General features: G+C 41.1%; 1 protein-coding gene, 1 non-coding gene and 1 pseudogene across 2 annotated transcripts in view; 2 read left to right on the top strand and 1 right to left on the bottom strand.

Annotated features, from left to right (window-relative positions):
- The window catches only part of Brca2 (BRCA2 DNA repair associated), a 42,914-nt gene that overhangs the window by 12,370 nt on the left and 8,897 nt on the right, over nt 1-21,647 (bottom strand). The window contains 14 exon segments of the mRNA XM_085685242.2: nt 95-446; nt 1,221-1,391; nt 2,280-2,467; nt 3,674-3,855; nt 5,127-5,533; nt 6,049-6,118; nt 8,787-8,882; nt 10,283-15,145; nt 16,618-18,012; nt 18,475-18,586; nt 19,375-19,424; nt 20,636-20,747; nt 20,919-20,959; nt 21,472-21,521. Coding sequence (XP_085541368.2) covers nt 95-446; nt 1,221-1,391; nt 2,280-2,467; nt 3,674-3,855; nt 5,127-5,533; nt 6,049-6,118; nt 8,787-8,882; nt 10,283-15,145; nt 16,618-18,012; nt 18,475-18,586; nt 19,375-19,424; nt 20,636-20,747; nt 20,919-20,959; nt 21,472-21,521 — 8,089 coding nt within the window.
- Nucleotides 2,832-2,932, top strand: LOC148123055 (U6 spliceosomal RNA; annotated as a pseudogene).
- LOC125390574 (U4 spliceosomal RNA) lies at nt 6,611-6,748 on the top strand. Its single transcript, XR_007228797.3, has one exon. It is a non-coding gene; the product is annotated as a U4 spliceosomal RNA (small nuclear RNA).

The following is a 21,647-nucleotide window of genomic DNA, read 5'->3' as shown; positions in this document are numbered from 1 at the left end:
TCCTTTATGACAAAAGGAAATACAACATTCTCAGCTAATTACCTCTCTAGAATATAACAGGCTCTTGCCCGGAGTGCACAATAGTTTAACTGACCTTTAGTCTAAGAGAGTCTGGGGCTTCCAGAGGTGCACAGGCATCAGAGGAGCCCACCAGCTCTGCCCCGGAGGTAATGATCTTCTGACCCACAGTCAGTCTCCCGCTCTTTACCAGAGCCACAAGTGGAGGGTCTAGCTGGGCCTTGACAGCATACCACCCGTCTGTGAGCTCGACAGTGTCTACACTCTTGGGATCTGCACGAGTTTCACTGCCTGAGGCTTCAGGTCCACTTGTGCTTGGTGAAAGGACGTCAGAAACGCAGAGAACGAGTGTTTTTGCAGCTGTGTCATCCCTTTCCAGGATCTTCTTGAGAGCCGACCTGCTGCTGTTGTCAATTTCCACATCGTATCTGAAAACGAGACGAAAAAGCTGACTAGGCACTGGAGCCTGGGGCCTCACTGTAAACTAAGCCACTGACTGCAGTTAAGAGTGTGGCATGATCACGAGGACCAGAGTTTAGATCAAAGCATGTACATACTAAGCTGGCGTAGAATACATGCCTGTAACCCCAGCTCTGAGGTGCCTGGAGACAGACTGCCAAGAAAACATAAACTCCAGGTTCAGGGAGAGCCCCCACCTCAAAGGAATAGGCAGAGCATGCTAGTGGAGGACACCAGATACCTACCCTCTTCCGGCTTCCATGAATACACACAGGAGGGCACATCCACACATGCATATGAGCACATGGGTATACCCAGGTGTACTCACAATAAATAAATATTTTTAAAAAATTAGTTCATCAAGCCAGGCATGGTGATGCATGCCTTTAATCCCAGCATTTGGGAGGCAGAGTCAGGCAGATCTCTGAGTTCAAGGCCAACCTGGTCTATATAGAATTCTAGGGCAGTAAGGGCTACACAAGAAAACCCTGTCTCAAAAAGCCAAAAGAAAAAAAAATTAGCTAGAACTACATTGCTTTTTTATTGTTAAAATAAGAATACTAAAGACAAAAATGTTTTATTAACATTCTTTAAATAGTGGATCAAATTAGTAACTCACATTTGCAAAGGTGAAAGAGGGGGTGGGCGTTGCCACTCAGAACTATCTTTGATATGGAAGTCAGAGGCTACACAGGAACCTGCAGACTGCATGACAGTCACTTCCTGCCATCCTTTCAACTTGCCTGTATTTTAGTTGAAGCAGCACTCTTTCTGGGTTTAGGCATCTATTTGCAAATTCTTTAGGAAAAGCAAATTCCATAGCTGCCAGTTTCCATACAATCCAGCGGTAGTGATTAGACACCCAGGCACTAGAAATGAGCTTTGGGTCCACACCCGGAGTGTCACACAGAGCCCTGAGCAAAGAAATACACAACACAATGAAACCACAGAATATCACTACTCTCTTGTGCAAAATCCTGCAGTAAGCTTTCGTGAGCACACACCTATAAGGCAATGTTGTACAACTAAGTTGTTGATGTCTAAATACTGAGATTTGCTAATTATGAACTGATATTTAAATACTTCTGTTTAAATTTTAGCGGTGATGCATATTTTTTAAAACTCTCCAATTTTTTTTTAACATTTTATTATTTCTTTGTGGATTTCACATCATGTATCTTGATCCCACTCATTTCCTCCAAAAATATGGAATGCTTCATGAATTTGCATGTTATTCTTGCTGCCAAAGCAGGCACTAGTGCTTATATATTTAATATTTATTACAATATACAAAGAGGAAAATGACACAAATAGGGGAATACCATTAGGCAAACTCAAACTGAACTATTTCTACCATAATGGATAATATAGCCAATTTTAAAAAATAAAAAATATACTTCATTAAGTCCCAGAATAAATCACATTCAATTTTCAAAAGATTTCAAAAGAATGTTTAGTGAACCAAAAGACACTTTAAAAGATTCCTCATAAAAAAAAAAACAACCCACCAATTACTAGCAACTTTTTAGTTTAAAAGTCATAGGAAAGAGAAAGAGGGCTGGAGAGATGGCTCAGCAGTTAAGAGCACTGGCTTCTCAACCAGAGGTCCTGGGTTTAATTCCCAGTACCCACACAGTGGCTCACAATCATCTCTAGTGGGATCTAATGCCTTCTTCCAGCATAAAGGTGTACATGCAGATAGAGCACTCATATAAACAAAATTTAAAAAAAAAAAGGAAAGAGGGAGAGAGAGATGACATAACAGGTAAAGGCTAACACACAATCTCCTCTGTACACAGCACCTATAAAATTCTTCTTTTCCAGCCTTCCCATCATTGGAGGGGATCAGCCATCCACCGTCTGCTAACTGAATGCCCTTTCCAGCACACACATCTTTTTTACCAAAGTAATTCTGAATGTCGAACTGAAAATGCTCAGCGTTTTTGCTGGTAATGTTCATGCACTCTTTAGAAACGCCATACATATAGAGCTGTAAAAAACAATAGAAAAATGTGAAAATAAATAAAAATCAAATACAGTCCTAGAATATAAACAAAACTAAATTTATCCAAAATTTTCCATTTAAATACTAAAATAGTCACTATAAAATAGTTAACTGGTCCAGGAGTACAGCTCATTGATAAAGTATGTGCTTAGCATGTGAAAAGCACTGGCTGTGAAGTACACACACACACACACACACACACACACACACACACGAACCCCCTCTGCACTAAGACTATGTTTATAAACAGCTCATGTATCCAAGAGGTGGCTGTACTTTTTATTTCCTCTTGTATTTCCCTCTTGCTAAATGGGTCACAAGAAGGCCCGTGTCTGCCACCCGCAGTGGGGTACTTCTTCAGCAGTACATATGCTAAACTGAATGAAGCACAGCTTAGCATGACCCATGCACCAGGCTGACATGCAAATTCACCAAGTGCTCCATGGATTTAACCCATTATGTCATACAAACAACATGTGCTAGCAATTTCTCTTAAAAGCAAGGAAGGGAAAGTGCAGGGTACTATCAGGAGCTTCATCTCACCCACGCATGCCCAGCGTAGTGTATTTTCCTTCGGCCAGAGTGGCTCTGACTCCCGCGTGCATTGGAACATGACTCTTCCAGTCAAATTAGGTGACTTTGGGTTTGACTTAACCCTCTCTATGCTTCAGTCCTCTCGCCTGACGGACAAGACAATTGTGCATTTCTTGAAGGGGGCTGTGAGGCTGAAGGCAACTGTCACTGAGCCATCTGAAGTTCTTAGGAGTGCCCAAAGTATACAAAACTTCACTCCACACTGTTAGCACCACTGCTGTCACTTCCAGCCTTCTACTCGAATATTCTACAAACAGTAACGTCTTCACTAGACTCAAACATCAGAACCTCTAGAAAGCGCAGGGCTACAGTCACTCACACGTGCAACCAGGGTTGATGAGATTCCTCCAATGCCTATCTCAGAGCACTCAGACCACCAAAGCAAGCAAGCGCTAAAGCACAAACGGCAGTGCTGTCGCACAGACACTTCAATGAGGCTAGGACAGGCCTGCCACTGCAGGCTGAGAAGGAGGAAGCAGAACCGTTTTTCATTTGATCAGCAGTAATTTGTTCATTCTCTACACAAGACAATTTCAGATTATAGCTGACGGCACGAGGCTTCCCTTTGCTGTAAAAGCTGTTAGCATCATAGCATACCTGCTTATGAGAACACGCAGAAGGAACATGGCCTCTTACTGCGGACTGCAGAGAGATCCGAGGCAGGGTGGATGATTTTGTGAGATACAGACTGCCTGGCTGTGGACAGAGATGATGCCTTTCTTTCTTTTTAATTCGCATATTCTGTAGGTCTCTGGCATTCTGAAGGCTTGTCATTAAGTCTGTTAAAGGACAGTTTGCAAAAGGGAAATGGATGCTGAGTTAAAAGGCACAGCCTGGCTAGGCATTGGTGACTCATGTCTTTGATTTCAGCACTTGGGAGGCAGGAGGAGGATCTCTGCAAATCTGAGGCAAGCCTGGTCTACAGAGCTAGTTCCAGGACAGCCAGGGCTACACAGAAAAGCCCGATCCCCCAAAACTAACTAACTAACTAATAAACTCCAGCCAGTCGCAATAGTCCTGGACTTTTTGGGGAAGGTCTCACTCACGCCTTAGCTAGCATTAAACTCTCAGCAGTCTTCCTGTCCCAGTGTCCTGACAGCTGGGTTTATACAACAGCCAGAGGAAGCTGTTTTTGTTTGTTTGTTTGTACTCACAATGCTCTTGACTAAGACTCTTGAGCGGTAGTATTAGACTTGAGCACGTCTGTGCTCATGCATATGAAGGAGATAGGTTAACATGGAGTGTCTTAATCTATCACTCTCCACTTTGACATAAAGGCTCTGACTGCTCACCAATATGACCAGGCTGACCAGAGAGCTCCAGGAATCCTCCTGTCTCGGCCCTTTCTGCACCATAGTTACATATGTGTGCCGTCACACTTTGATTTTATATGGGTACTAGAAATCTGAACTAAAGTTCTCAGACTTGTGCAGTAAGCACTTTATCCACTGAGCCAGCCCCCTAGCTCCTGGCTTTTGTTTAAAAAACAAACGAACAACAAAGAAAACAAGAGTCTGTAAGTCTCTTTGAAAGAAATCATTAGAACAATTTGAACCTAATCTTTGGATTCAGAAAATCTGAAATGTTAAAAAAGGTTCTGAAATTATCAATCACCTTAAAGGGGAATAAATGCTCAAGATAACATTAATAGGGAAACTCGCTGATCTGGTGGTTCTCAACCTGTGGGTCGCGACCCCTTCAGAAGGGTCACCTAAGGCCATTGGAAAACAGATTTTACGTTGTGATTCATAATAATAGCAAAACTAGTTATAAAGTAGAAAAGAAAATAATTTCATGGTTGGGGATCACCACAACAAGAGGAACTAAACTGTATTAAAAGGTGGCAGCGTTAGGAGGGTTGAGAACCACTGCTCTCATCAAAAGGTGAAAACCAGGACTAGCAGATGGCCCAGCAGGTAAGTACTTTCTGCATACGTCTGATGACCTGAGTTCAAATTCCAGAATGCATGATGGAAGGAGAGAATCAACCCCCCAAATCTGTCTTCTGACCTCCACATGTGGGCCAAGACAAGCAAATGTCACTCAATACCTAAAGGCTCTTCCTCACACTCTGTGAAAACTCCAGTGGCCTCTTGGTGGAAGCTTCCTTTGTCACACTGACGAAGGTCACTGTCATTCACATCTTCACCGTCCCCGTCTACGCCCTTGTGGTTCTTTTCCTCTGCACTGATACTCTTGCTATTCCAATGTTCATCTCTGTGAAACTGTGATTTCATCTTGAAAGGGGGGACGAAGACTGTGGTGGATCTGCCTGTGGCTGAGCATCTTGTCCTTTCATTTCTTGAAGCAGAAACTTTGTGAGTCGGCAGGAGTGAAGCTGTAGGATGGCTTGGAGGTTTTCCCAGCGCCGAATGCAAAGGATGCCCTCTAGACAGATGTCCCTGAGCCGGTGCAGTGAAATGAGGACTCTGAGTTTCTTGCCTCTCTTTACTTGAGCTGCATTGGGGAGAGAGCACTGAGTGGGCCTGTGTGACAGGAAATGCACATGCGTGCCTTTCCCACAGATCCTCAGGGCTACCCGCCGAATCTATTCTGGTGACCGCTGTGCTCTCCTGAGTGATGACACCAAGGAACTATAGCACAGTTTTCAAGGCTTTCCGCTGCTCCACAGATTTATACCCAGCCTTTGACTCCACAACCCACCTCCCACAGAAGCCTGCGCGCTGTGCACTACCAGCAAGGGCCCCTCCTCTCTGCACAGCACTCTCCTGCTCTCCACCTATCTGCAGGGGGCTTGCTTGCTAGTAATTCAGTCTTCTCTGGAGCCCCATTCTTCCAGTTTCCAATCCAATCTTTCTCTTTTCTCTCCTCCTGTTATCTATACATTTTCTAACACATCTTTCTAATACATTCTAAATGAATTAGAGAGCTTAACTTTCAACAAAAATTCACCCTTTTCCTAAATTTTACTCAACTTATACTAAAATTTAAAAAAATTACAAATATCTCACCAGAAGGGTCCACAGGTCACGGGCTCTAGAGACATGTGGTGTGTGAACAATCTTCTGTCTTTCATTGTGCCTAAAAAACCGTAATCTACAGCATTAGAGAAAAGCAGGTTTTCATCGCCATTTCTGTTATTACATAGTATTGTAAATGTTCATGAAATTTTGATAGACATTGAAGTTTTCAATGTACATTATGGATATTTAATAAGGAATTATTGAATACACTTCATTTGCAAACTAATTTTAACTATAAGCCAAATAACCTACCTTTCAAATCTCAGAGAAATCAATTTTAAATTTAGTACAGTGGTGTTAGCAATCATTACAGTTAGCTAACAGCCAGCTTTAATATTAGCTCTAAAGGTTGGTTTTATGAAGGTTCAGAAGCAAAGCTTTAGATAGTATTCATTCTCAATATGTAATTTAGAGCTATTAGACCTCCAGTAGGTTCACTAATTGGGGATTAGCTAAATAAACTAGGATCCAGCCAGGAGATCAAGAAAGTAAATGTAACTATGCAAATGAACAGGAAATACATTTACATATTCATTAAGCAGCATTCCCTAGCTTTGCAGAGTGGCAGTATAGCAGTCAGTGAGGTTTATCTGGGGCATAATTACAGCTAATTGAAAACTTTCCCCAATACCCTGCCATGACTCCTTGAAATATAGTTGGCATTAGCAATTCTATATCTCTCTACAGACTGTCAAAACAAACAAATAAACAAAACCAGCATTCCCCCCTGCCCCTGCAAAAGCAAATAAGGTGCAATAATGCAGACAGATGTTATTAGAGAATGTCTACAAGATTAAACTGAAAAGTACTGAGTAAGAGGTGGGGAAATTGGAGGATAGCCTGGACTGGGACTCGGGTAGATTTAAGACTCCTCCAAGTACACCTTTCTACAGAATTTATGAATGAATTATGCAAATGTTTTATTTGTTCTTATGTAAGATTACAGAATAAGAAAACTGAGGGTTAGAGAGATGGCTCAGCACTGGCTGCTCTTGCAAAGGACCAGGGTTCAACCTTCACCACCCACATGGGGACTCACAACTGTCTCCAGTTATAGGGGATCTGATGCCTTCTTCTGGCCTCCACACACAACCAGGCACACATATAAATACAGGCAAAATGTCCACGCACATTAAAGAAAAAAAGGACGGATGGAGGGAAGGAGGGAGGGAGAGAGGAAGAAAGAGAGGGAGAGAGAGGGAGACGGAGGGAGACAGAGAGGAGGGAGGGAAGAAGGAAGGAAGGGAAAAAAAAAACAGAAAATCTAAAGCTGGAAACAAATGAACTTAACCTAAATACAATTCTGCACATGTAGAATTATCCTGACTGACATCTGAAAATAGCCCAATGGTGATTCAACTTTAAGGATTTATAATATAACAACAAAACCTACAAAGAATTCTTATGTTTCCATATATGCCTTGTGAATTTGACAATATTACGGATACTGTGGGAAGGCGGGTATCAAGGGTGGTCTATGGAACCATAGATGAGTACCCACAATGCTCTTAAAAGGACCTGCTATCAGCACTGTTGCTTATGCCTGTTCACTGTCCAAGAGAACCTCTGTACTGCCTGTACATCTTCCCACAGATGCCACATTTATCTCAAGACAGTTTATTTTCACAGTTGGGCTGAGACTCAGTAGCTACTTTTTTTAGTTAGAGGATTACCATGGGTCCCTAAGAGAGTAACAACGAACTAGTTATTCAGATTTGGGGAGTCAGCAGACTTCTGCCCTTTTAGAAGAACTGATTTTCCTAAGCATTATTATTGTGTGTGCATGAGTGTATGATGGTGTGCAGGTAAAGATGACAGGACAACTTGGGAAGTCGGTTCTGTCCTTCTGAATGTGAATCATGGGGATTGAACTCAGGCCACCAGGCTTGGTGGTGGTAAGTGCTTTTACCAGCTGAACCGCTTCACCAGCTCAAGGTTTTTCCTAAATAAATGAAATAAGGTATGACTACAAGGAGGATAGTAGCAATATGTTTGCCTGGGGTAACATTTAGCTTTTCAACAAGTAGAATTTAGGTAAGTCTGTATCTGGTTCTGTATGCTTTCTCATAAGTAAGACTTTGCAGACTAAGAAGTGATGTCACTGGCAAAGGTGGATAGTGCTGGGCAACAAAATTTGTCAACTTGGAGGTGTGGAGAGGACTCACAGGTGCTGACTGTCCTTGTATAGGACCTTGAGTTCAGTTCCTAGCACACAACTAAAGGTAACTCCACCTCTGGGAAACCTGATGGCCTTGGCCTCCTGGGGACTGCAGTCATATGCACAGACTCCTGCACAAACACACACACCACTACACAAATGTTTTTGTTGGGAAAAAAGAGAAAGAGGAAAGTCAGAAGACTGTAGGGGATGAAGAGGAAAGGAATCAATTATATACTGTGAACTGAAAGATGGAGTCAAATTAGAACTAAAAAATGCCCATCTCATTCGGTAGCTGAGATCACATGACTTAAAAAGACCAACTTTGGTGAGGTGCTGTAAGTCCCCAGTTTCATTAAGTTTACAGTCACTATCTCATAAGCATCCTACCCTTTGCAACTAGAGTTTTCTCAGTGCCCTACTAGGCATCATGGACGAAACATCCACGTAACAAGAAAGGCAAATGTGTAACATTAAACCACTCTGCAGACACAAGAACTGAGAGAGAAGTTTAAGAGCATCAGGCAGAGTACTTGATGAGGAAAGAAATGAATAAAAACAAATTTACCATCTGGAGCACTTTTTAAAGGCTTTAAGGATTTTCCTTTATTTTCTATTATCCTGTCAAATTCATTTAATAAGCTTCTTTTGATTGGCGGTTGTCCTAGAAAGAAAATTCCATACATGTTTGTAATATCATGTTATACCAGTTGTATCTTTCAAAAGCTTAGATTTCACTTTTTAAAACTAAAACATGTTAACCAATGAAACAAAACAAAACACCACCATTTAAGTATTATAAAGTACATTTGTAGAATGCTTGGTGAAGTGAGCCTGTTTCTGGCAGGGTGGCTTGTCATGAACTGACTTCCAGGCCTCACTCTGTAATATGACAGGACTCGATCAGAAGATATATGGTAACTCTGACACTCTGAGTCCACAAGCTTGCTTAAATCACCCACTTAAGGAATGGAATGTTAGTTTTGACATCTATCATGAATGCAGTGTCAGCTGATCCAATACTTGAAAGATCCTTTCTAGTCTGAGACATTTTGAATTAACTAATAGTTTCACTAAGACATTAGATATACACTTAAAAGAGAAACTAGAATATTATCTAATGGCATTTAGAGTAGGATACAGGGCCAGAGAGATGGCCCAGGGATTACGAGCATTGGCTGCTCTCCCAGAGGAACCAGGTTCAGTTCCTAGCACCCACATAGCACTGGTACTTTTTGTAACACCAGTTCTAGGGGATCCAATGCACTCTTTTGGTGGGCACCAGGCATGTATATGGTGCACAGATATACATGCAAGAAAAACACCCACATACATAAAAAATTCTGAAAAAGAATATGGCATTATTTATTAAAACCACTGCATTTAAAATATTTGTGAGGGAAGCAAGCAAACACTAAACTCTCTGCATAGATAAGTAATGTGTCAAGGTCAGTTTAATAACTTATTTTAAATTTTGTGATTTAAAAAATTTAATCAATTAATTGATGGATGTTTTTGAGGTAGAGTTATACTATTTAACCCAGGCTGACCTTGAATTTAAGGCAATCCTCCTGTTTAGGATCCTAAATGCTGGGATTACAGCTATCAAATATTAAGCCTGGTAGTAGTAAGCACGATTTTATCTTTACAGTTCTTGTGAGAGGTAGTAACTACATTTTATGGATACGGAAACAGGCTCAGAGAAATGAGGTAACACGAAGAGTGCTGTAACTAAGTAGTCCACGAACTCCCTCAGTAAGTCACTAGAAGCTATTCTAGAAGCCAGTTTCTAACTGCGAGAACTGGATCTCTGCACACACATGGGAAATGTTAACAGTACACCTAGCATAATTTCTCAACTGCAACTATTAGCAACCTCTAAAAATACACTAAAAGAGCCTTAAAATATAACCTATTTGTAGACTTATAGATATCAAGGGCAAAATCACTGTCCTCCAAACTCTACAGAAAATAAACAGTCTTAAACACTCTAACCTGTGATACTACTGAGGACGGAACTCTTGAGACAGAGGCCAGTAGACCACAGTAAAAGTAAATCCTTACCAACTGCATCAACAGCCACTCTTCTTTTCCTAGTTCTCGAACTGAACAAAGCCTCGTTTTCGGGGTAGGTAGACAGTGAGTGTTTGACATGACTTGGTTCAGAATCCGTCAGCTCATCATCTTCCATAAAAGCTTTGGCAATCTCCACTGCTTCTGTTTCAAAGTAATTCTCCGGCTCTTTAGCGGAAGTACAACCGTCTCCGACATTTGTTCTCACAGGAACATCAGAAACTCCCATTTTACCAGTTTCTGCTTCTATGGTTTGAGGTAAGGTTTGTTCCTTTTCCAAAAGATAAGCCTTCTTAAGGGACACTTTGGTTCCTAATACCAACTGTGTGTCTTCCTTAAGCCGAGGGAGTTGGGGAAAAACTTCAATAGTGTGAGTGGTGCCCAAAGAGCCACTTTCTCTATAGTTATTTTGTAAACTGAATTTACCATCACAGGTTTTCTGCAGTTTCGAATTTACAGGATATTCTGGGGTTCTCTTTTCAACACAAGACTGAGGAGGTATTTTTGATCCATCTTCAGATGGAGATGGATGTTGGAGAGTATGTTCAGCTCTGATCAAATCAAATTCCTCTAACATTCCTTTAACCTTGTGTAAGGCACTTTCTGAGACTGTGACCCGTTTTCCACCTGCTGTACTAAATCCAGAGAATACAGATGCACTGACATTGCTTGTGCAGGTTTTGGGAAGTGACCACATACCCTCAGGGTTCTGCACCAGGGTGTTCTCGCTTCTCACAGAGTTGTCAGACTGTTCATTACTTTCCAGAGGCACCGTGGAAGGTTTAGCAGCACCATCCACCTCAGCAAACACTCGCCTCGCCTTTTCTAATGAAGCGTCTGATACCTGCACAGCTTTCCCACTTGCTGTGCTAAAAATACCGTAAGTGCGTGAAGGACAGGCTGCCTGGGGAAGTTCCCTTACAGATTTACATGTGTCCCAAGTTCCCAAATTAACAGGCTGCACTTGAGCTTTCTCCAGTCCAGACATACTTTGGTTATTATGCTGTAAAATTTGTTCTTTCTGGGTATAAACAAAAGTCTTATGTGAGTTTATGTAGTTGTCATCTAAAGAGCTAGGACGTATAAAATCCCGTGAATTGTCCAATACTTTATGACAGCTTGTGTGGCAAGTATCTGGTTTACTCTCTGTGTTTTGTTTAATTGTCTTATTGTTGTTGTCTGTGAAAATCTCTTTCACTGTTTTTACAGTTTCTTGTGAATGAGATGTAATGACCACAGGTGAGCTTACCTTAAAATTTCTTGAATCTCCTGTAGCCAACTCAATGGCTACGTTTCTTTTTGCACAGGGTGAAGAGTTAGTCTCAAGTTTCTGAACACAAGTATTTTCCTTTGCAGTTTGTGGGTATGTACTTACTTCTTCTGTAGCAGACACACTGGGGAAAAGGGCACTGTCTTTAGCATTCTTCATGTCTGGCTGAGTGTAAGAATCAATTTTATTTTTTGAGAAATACCCTGAATCATTATGCATGTTATCAGAGTGACAAAAACTAGACTGGGATGGACAGCTGCGAGACATGCCAGGGTCACTAAAGAGGGTTGAAGCCTGATTTTCAGACGCACAGTTTGTACCAACTTCGTTTCTAATGCTGTCGGAACTATGCTCATCTGAGGCATTTCTAGCACAGCCTTCAGTGTGTTCCTTTACACAGTCAATTTCAGCAGCATTTTTTCTTTCAAGTTTATCCCCCAGTCCTTCTCTAAGCTGTTTTCTGCCTTTGGGTAGAGAAAACTCAGAGACACAAGTTTTCCTGCCATGTCCTGTGTCACATGCCAAAGCACAATCTTCAGTGACTGAGGAAGACAACTGCCTAATGCAGAAGGTTGTAGAACTTTTTTCTATTTCATCAGAAGAGGTACCATTTAATGTTTTGAGATTTTCAGTCTGCCTATATAAATGATCACTTTGCTTGGGTGGCACTCCAGTCTCCTTAGAGCCAAAGCTCTTCTGCATTTCTTCACTCTTTGAGGCAGGGATTTCAACATTTGTTTCACATGCTAATGTAAGCCCTTCTTTGAAGTTCTCTCTGTCCTTCAAGGGTTTTGACCCTTGATGACTAAAACTGGTGGTTTTCCTAACATATTGTGTCTCATCAAAAAGGTTCTTTACTTTGTCCAAAGAGTCTTGTGTAATTTTGACTTTTTTCCCGCTAGCTGTATGAAAACTTAACAGAGTAGGTTCTTTGGTACTTTCTATTTCACATTCATGATGCTGATGAAGAGTTGGTAACTGACCGACAGTCCCAAGTGGGAAATGTTCTTTGAATACATTTTTAATACTGGTAGTTTCCTTGTGACATGAAATATCCATTTTGTTCTTATTTATACCACAATGAAATTTAGAATTCAAAGGATCTGAAAAGATGATCAATTCATCTATCCCTTGATTTAAAATATTCGCACTTTTACTTAATGACTCTTCAGAGACTCTGATATTTTTCCCACTTGCTGTCTGAAAGGATATATTAAAATCTTTTATATTTTGCTCCATCTTACCAGAAGGTAATTGTTCTTTATCTGAAGATTGAATACAGCATGTTTCCTCAGCTTTCATGACTTCCAAACATGTTAAATCTGATATACACTCCTTAATTTGTGTGTTTTCCTCCCTCACATACTGGGTACATGACTCAGGATACTTATTGCTTTGATCAGCAGCACATGGTAAATCACCGCCATCCTTCTGAATATCAACTGTGACCCCTGTACTTGGTTTACTACTCTCAGAGTTTTCTAACTTATAAGTACTTCTTTGAGAATCAGCATAATTATCTTCATATTTTGTATTTCTTGTACAATTTTCAGGATTTTTGCCAACAAAACCACCAGTAGTCATTTCAGCATTTTGTAATGTTACTTGGCACTTACTAGTTTTCTCATCAAAACTTTTATCACTGTTTTGTTTCTTTATCTTAAACACCGATGCAACAGAATCATGATCAGCACTTGAAGAGAAAGCTCTTGGGTCTACTTTTGCAGAAGTTTCCTCACTAACATTTTCAATGTCACTGAACAGCTTCACAGCTTTCTGTAGCGCCTCATTGGACACACTAAGCTTTGCGCCAAGAGCTGAACGAAATCCTTCAAACTCCATTTCATTTACATTTGTTAAAAAACAAGATGTGCTTTCATTACAATTGTCTTTCAACAGGCAAGAAAAGTTTTGTTTAACACCAACAGAACCTTTAAATTTCTTGCTGTGATCCGTGTGACCAACAGAGGAGGAGTCCATTGTGAGACGAGGATCAACATCTTTCCGCTCCTCAGAAGTGGTACCTGTGGCAACCATCAGGTTTCCAGGCACATCAGGGACATTATTGTCTGCTACACGGCTTGACTTTCTGAACTGTGTGAATTCAAACTGACTTCCTGATTCTTCCAAGATAGTAGAAAGTTCTGTAATTTCTGCCTTTTGGCTGGGTGTTAAACTGTGGTTCGAATGAAAATCTTGCTTTGAAGATAACACCTGGGGTGATGTGTGAGTATCTTCACAAAAAACAGATGCCTGACTCTGAGAAGGGGCAGACACGGTAGTAACTGACTGCAAATCAAATGTATAAGGTTCACTTAGTCTCTTCTGGTTTGCTAATGGTAAGGCATTAACAATGTCGATACAAGCTAAACTAGTAGGATACTGCTCTTCAATATCTTTAAAGAACATCTTGCTTTTCTTGACATTATGTTCTGAAAGTTTTATTTCTTTATTGGAAGCTGTTCTGAAGCTACCTCCAAAATTATGGCTAAAGACTGGATCCAAAAACCATGAACATTTGTCTGTATAGTCATTGTTCCCATCTGACTTCACATCCAGGGAGGAATTCAGTGTTAAATCTTTGTCTGCAGTTCCTTTCAGATGCTGCTCTATGGCACTTCTACTCTTCTTTGTACACTCATGGACTGAAGCTGAGGAATCTGAGTCTTTTGTTATCAATGCACGGGCTGCTTGCTCATCACCTATGTCTTCATCTACTGCTGTTGCTGTAGGAGAGTTCTGGAGATCAGGCCCTTTTGCGTGGCTGAGGTCTTCTTCCTGCAGTTCCATAGCACTTCCTAAAACAATCTTATTACTCTCATGAGTTACTTGAAAGGCAATATTATTCTCATTTTCTGGGAAAAGTTCTTTAGAACTCATATTGACTGTTATTTCTGAGATAAAAGCGTTTTTTTCTTGGTCCTTTTTTATGACCGCTAGGTTTGTGTTCTTACTGAACTGAGATTTCCTTGCGGGGGACACTTTGGTCACATATCTGCCAGGTGGCAGAAACTCAGAGGTTTTAGAATTTTCACTTAGGACGCATACTTTATTTTTCCCCAAGGGAATGTTTTTGCTTAATTCAGTATTATCTTTACAACACTCACACTGCAGTTTCTCTGGCATTTTACACACTTTTCCTCTGGAAACCACAACTGGCTTTGACAGAGGCATCTTTGAGCTGGGAGTTACTTTAATACTGGTGTTGTTATGGCCACCGATGGGGTCTTCCTGTAATTCAAAGCTAGTGCTGCTGGGCTGTACTGCTGCTGCATGCTGTCCCGCAGGACGACAGACTGAGACTAAGACTCTTTCTTTTCCATTTGAAACTTTGGGGCTCTTCTGATCATTTTCATATTGCTTTTCGGGCAAGCATGACAGACAATCAGTTTCTAGTGCTGTATATGGCCCTGGTTTTTCTTCACTGACTACTGTTTCTTTGTCATTGAGATCTTGAGATATTAATGCATTAGTGTGACTACTTTCTTTATTGGAAGCAGTCACAAAAGAGTTGGCCAAGGACAAAGATGGCTCTTCAGGATCATTCTGTAAGGAGCTTCTTATGACAGAAGAATCTGATAAACCTAAACATAAGAATACAGAGCGACAGAATAGGATAAATAAATTACTACTAATTGCATCCACTCAATGCTTTTATCACGTTAACAAGAAGAGCAAGAACGATTAACAGATTCAAAACAGAACCTGAGCCGGGCAGTGGTGGCTTACGCCTTTAATCCCAGCACTTGGGAGGCAGAGGCGGGCGGATCTTTGTGAGTTCGAGGAGAGCCTGGTCTAGAAGAGCTAGTTCCAGGACAGACTCCAAAGCTACAGAGAAACTCTATCTCGAAAAACAAAACAAAACAAACAAAAAAAAAAAAGAAAAGAAAAAAAAAACCAGAACCTGATATAGTTGCAATTTTGAAGTTACTAAGTCTAGATGAAGGAGCCGAGAGAACAGCTCAGTTAGTAAAGTGCATGCCGTGCAGACCTGAGCTGAAATTCCTGGTACCCAAAAGTGCCCACATAAAAAACAGGGTGCGGCAGTGTGTATTTGTCAACTCCAGTACTGTAAGGTTGGGAACAGAGCGGAGGCAGAGGCAGGCAAATTTCCATAAGTTCGAGGTCAGCCTGGTCTACAAAGAGAGTTCCAGGACAGCCAGGATTATTATACATTGAAACCTTGGCTGGAAGAATCAAATCAAACCAAAGAAAAAGAAAAGGGAACCGAGGTAGGTAGATTCCTGGAGTGCAAACAACACTCCAGTACTCTAGGACCACCAATCCATTTACATTTTCTCCTGGGGAGCTAAAACTGACTTTGGGTTGTGGGGGTGAGAGGTGGAATGGAGGCAACAGAGGTCTCCCTTATGTTCTGCAAGCTGGCCTTGAATTCCTAGGCTCAAATGATCCTCCTGCTTCAGCTTCCCAAATAAAGAACATTTTTAGTTTTCCAATTTCACACAATAAACACTTTTAAGAAGGAGTTAAGTGGGCAGGTTCCTAATGTATATATGTGTATAGCATCACTTGTCTGTGGTCCTAACTACTTGGGAGTCTAAGGTAGGAGGATAATCCATGTTCAAAGCCAGCATAGAGCACAAAACGGGGGCAAATGGCATGATGGCTCAACGGTAAAGGCATTTGTCATGAAGCCTGAGGACCCACATGATAGGTCAGGCACCACTCAGACAAGTTGTCCACTGACCTCTACACATACACACAATAAGTAAATACTAAAAAAAAGTCAATGGTGTGTGTGTGTGTATATATATAGATATATATATAGATATATATATATATCTATATATATATATATATGTATTTGGTGCAAAATGACCCACCAGGTTTGAAAGACACACTTCTAAACCCTGAATCCAAAGTCTCAAAAACGTATATAAGCACTGTCTGTGACTAATAGGAGGCCTAAAAGACTACAGAAAAAAAGGAAGTGTTGCTTTTCAAAAAATTTTAAAAATCGCATAGTCAAATTAGAGAACTTAACCTCATCCATAAAACTATATATATCCTAGACGGGGGAAAAAAAAAGGAATACCTGAATTCTCATATGTAAATGTGAATGGCACATCAAAAGCACTTGCTTCAAACTGCGCTGAAGGGTTAGTGAGCTCTGACGTTCTGCCTGCCAGTATTTCTGTTCCTTGATGAGATGCATCATCACTTACGGAGTAAATGAACTTTTTTCTTTTGTTTTTTAGAGTGGATATTAAACCTGCAGTTTTCCCAGTTGCAGAAGTACGAGTGAGAGTTGTTGGCCAGCTTCCAGAGTCAACTGAACTGGGACACAAAGAAGTCTCTGTCTGTGAGCACACAGCACAGGTTCCCAACACACTGTGAGAGGAGCCAGGTTCTTCTGTCTGTGAGCACACAGCACACGTTCCCAACACACTGTGAGAGGCGCCAGGTTCTTCTGTCTGTGAGCACACAGCACACGTTCCCAACACACTGTGAGAGGCGCCAGGTTCTTCGGTCTGTGAGCACACAGCACACGTTCCCAACACACTGTGAGAGGCGCCAGGTTCTTCTGTCTGTGAGCACACAGCACACGTTCCCAACACACTGTGAGAGGCGCCAGGTTCTTCGGTCTGTGAGCACACAGCACACGTTCCCAACACACTGTCAGAGGCGCCAGGTTTTTCTGTGGCGGCTAGGCTGGTCTCACTCTCTGAGAAAACAGTGCCCAGACACTCCTCAAGTGGCTCTCTCATTCTGAACACAGACTTGCCAACACTCTGAAACAGGCAGGCTGCTTGACAAGTTTCAGACACTGCTTGCTTCCCTGCAATGGAGACCTCGTGTGAGTCAAGATGCTGTCCTTCGTGTGCCCTATCTCCCAGAGTTTTCTCACTGATCACCTTTTCCGGTTCTGAAAGAACAGAAACATGAGGTAAAGAGTTTTCTGAAGCAACAGAGTCAATACCTTCTTTCTTCGTATCTATGAAGTCTTTTTCTGAATTATCCTGGTTATTAAAAGAAACACACAGGAGAGGTGTTTTTCCCATCTGGGTTCCAGTCAGACCAGAGAGGGTTAGCTGAGACCACCCACTGCCAGAAGACTGTACAGCTTCCTTGCAGATTTTCTCATTTCCACTGCTACAGGGCTTCTGGTTTGTCACATCTGAATCTACGGGATCACTGTGGCTTGGTTTAATATCCAGTGCAGATGAATGTTTCTCACCAGTCCATCTTCTAGCTTCTTCACTTAACTCATCAATTCTGACATCACTGAAAATTTTCTTCCTGCTCTTGCCCATTCTCATTTTTTGTAGACTTCTGCTTCTATGCTTAGGAAAACATAACGAGAAACTATCTTCTTCAGAAGTTTCTGCAGTTGTCTCCCAATCTTCTACAACACTTGGCATTGTCTTTTGAAGGCAATCTTTGAAGCTGTTTGTTTTGCCAGATGAATCCCCTAACATTTTCTCCAATCCTGTTAGAATTCAAAACAAAAGCATATTATAACATTTATAATACAACTCACAAATCTTCTCAGACATGATTCATATTAAATAATACACAAATATGCAACAAGGGGTTATTCTGAATGCCAGTTCTTTTTCTGGCAAGTCGCTGTTCTAAAACCCATTCCCAATGTGCTGAAAGTCTCTACTCGGATGCCAATCTCTAATACATCTTTTATCAGGTCTACACAGTTAAGGGGCACCTCTGAAAGTGCTATCTCCCCAACTTAGTATTCTAAGACCTGTCAACTCAGATGTAGCCAACCAAACCTGTATTACTACGAGGAAGAAGGAAACAAATCTATCAAGTTAGTTTCTATCCTTTGTATCATGATGTCAGAGGTCAAGAAAAGAAAGCAGTGGCTTTCTCCTGAAGAAAAGAACAATGACATCAATTAAGATCAGTGGCCCAACCAAACAGAAATACTTACCGTGACTAAAAGCTTGCCTTTGGCTTTTGTTTTCACTGTCAGTCACAGAGGGAAGAGATCTATCATTCTTTTTCAGACTTTCATTGTGGTTGGAAAAGTAGCTTCTCAAAATCTGCTAAAATTATTTTCAAAATCATTAACTAGTATAACCCCTTTGTTGCACATATATATGCATGTTACCAAACACAAAGACAGAAAACATTTTAGGAAGAAATTACATATGGGATCAGGCTTAGAAACATTCCCGAAGGTTAGGAAAATTATAAATTGTAGTTTTAAAGAAATGCAGGACAGCTAGGCATAGTGACACACACATATAATCTTAGCACGTGGGAAGCAGAGTCAGGAAGATTACAAATTTGAGGCCAGAATGATTTTCAACCAGTTTAGGGCTAGCCAGGACTGCATAGCAAAACCCATCTCAAAAATGCCAAAAACAAAAAATAATTCAAACCAAAACAGCAACAAAAACCAGCTGAGGAGCTTTGGTAGCTGATGGCTACTGGGGAAAGAGAATCATTTGGGTAGAGGGAATGGCCACTGGTAGGCTGCTCACCCTCCAATGTGTGTTCCCACACTCATTTGCATCTAGGGGCACTAGTTGGATTCAGGGGATCATTTTAAAACTAAAGAAAGAGTATATAAAGCTGGGAGTGGGTCATGTTAGGGAGGATCATGAGAGAATTGGAGGAGGAAGAGGGTGAATATGATCAAAATATATACATGTAAAATCTGAGAATTAATATTTTTTTGTTTGAGACAGGGTTTCTCTAGGTAGCCCTGGCTGTGTGTACACACACACACACACACACACACACACACACACACACACACTCACACAAAGTGAAGATATTCTCAATGAGGAATGTCATGAGTATCACCAGTCTGACACTGACTTACAGCAGGAGAGTCTTCAGGATACACAATTCCTCGTGCTTCCTCATCTCGGGCTATAAAAGAAATTAAATTTCACTATATTGTATTATTTTTTGTTTGATTTTTTTCAAGACAAGGTTTCTCTGTAGCTTTGGTGCCTGTCCTGGAACTAGCTCTTGTAGACCAGGCTGGCCTCAAACTCACAGAGATCTGCCCACCTTTGCCTCCTGAGTGCTGGGATTAAAGGTGTGCACCACCACTGCTGGCTCTGTATTACATATTGTACACCAAAATTAATAGACAAACTTACTTCTTTTTGGAAACAATCCCACCCTCACATTATTTGATAAGAGGCACATCTGAAACAAAATTAAGTGACCAAAGCCAGCAATGAGGAAAACTGACCTGGACTGACTTGTCACATTGTTTCTTAATGCCACTTGCATGGTGGTTAGAAATGGTGGTTTGGTGACATGAGCTTTATGGTAATATTCTCTACAATGGCTAATGAAAGAGGCTGTGACTTCAAAACTTCCCTGGGAAACTTTATGCTCTGTTTAGACAATGATGCAGTCTAAAGGCATAATTAATGTTAATTACTTCTTAGTTTTCAGCCCTTTTACTTTATTATTTCACATAAGCAATAAAATAAAGTCCAATCACTTCTGGCTAAACAGACCAAAATGAAATGCTATTTGGCTAGAATCATTCAAGTCCTGGTTGAAGTCTGGCAAGATGACTCAGAAGGTAAATGCGCATAAAAGTAAACGTGTACATGAAGTTATTATACACAGATGACAATAGTGTGACTCTGATAGCATTTTCGACATAGAGAAGAAAATTATTCTGAACTACTAACATATTCAGCACACAGTAACATCTGAGTCAGCTTTCACATTTACTTTCTTTTTTAACCTTTTGTTTTTTTGGTTTTGTTTTTTGAGACAGGGTTTCTCTATAGCTTTGGAGCCTGTCCTGGAACTAACTCTTGCACACCAGGCTGGTCTCGAACTCACAGAGATTCACCTGCCTCTGCCTCCAGAGGGCTCGGATTAAAGGTGTGTGCCACCACCACCTGGCTTGGAATTGGAGTTATTATGGACAGTTGTGAGCCACCACATGGTAGAGAACTGAACCAGAGTCCTCTACAAGACAGCAGATGTTCATAAACACTGAGCCATCTCTCCAGTCCTCCCTCATGTTTTCTTTCTAACACAAGGTTGGAAATGACAACTTAGCAGCCTCAGCTACCTCATCCAGTGCAGTACACATTTGTCACCATTACCTATGAGCACAGTGGAACTAAGGGTTGGTGGTGTAGCTAATGAACTTGACCAAGACATATCAGGATCCACCTCAACTCCGAGACTTTCAGAAATGGGTTTGGGTGTCTGGCCCTACAAAAAAAGACAACAGTTTAATGTCCAGAAACACTGGTGACTATGTTTTTCATTCACACTTTATTTACCACATAATGCTAAGTGCAGATCTGCAACTCTCGAGCTAAAGGGATAACACTGTCACATTCTCAACTTATATAACGGAAGTAATCTGAGCAGAACACTTACCTCCTCGATTTTTGGTGTGGAAAATAAACTTCCACATAATACTGCATGTGAAAAAAAACAAACCAAAGTTACTAGATTTTTATTAACATTTCTACAACCTACAAGTAAAACCCAGGGGGCTGCACTTAAGAGCACTGGCCGTTCTTGCAGAGGACCTGGGTTCCAAGCACCTACAATAGGTGGCTCACAATCATCTATTAACTGCAGTTCCCGGGGACCTAATGCTCACTTTTGGCCTCTGGACACCAGGCATGCATGTGGTATACATACATACACATAGGCAAAACACTCAAACAGATAATTTTAAAGGAAATAGTCTTTTTTTTTTTAAAGATTTTATTTATTATGTATACAGTGTTCTGTCTGCATGGACACCTCCAAGTCATGGGCACCAGATCTCATAGATGGTTGTGAGCCACTATGTGGTTGCTGGGTCTTGAACTCAGGACCACTGGAAGAGCAGACACTGCTCTTAACCTCTGAGCCATCTCTCCAGCCCAGGAAATATAGTCTTAAAAGACAATAAAAATAAGAACCCTTGCAGTGCTCATACCTGGCTTTTCTCTTTGTGGTACAACTTGTGAGCGTTGCAGAGGAAGAGGGCTAGACAAAGTGAAACAATGGCCTCAAGTTAAAAGGAGAACAGCAGTAGCAGAGAGATCATTCTGTACTGAGTTTTTATGGTTGGGAAGACAAGAGCTTGTTATGCAGCCCAGGCTGGCCTCACAC

This window comes from Myodes glareolus, chromosome 2, assembly GCF_982192425.1.
Source record: "Myodes glareolus chromosome 2, mMyoGla1.1, whole genome shotgun sequence".
Classification (NCBI taxonomy): Eukaryota; Metazoa; Chordata; class Mammalia; order Rodentia; family Cricetidae; genus Myodes; species Myodes glareolus.
This window is presented reverse-complemented; position numbering and strand designations above follow the sequence as displayed.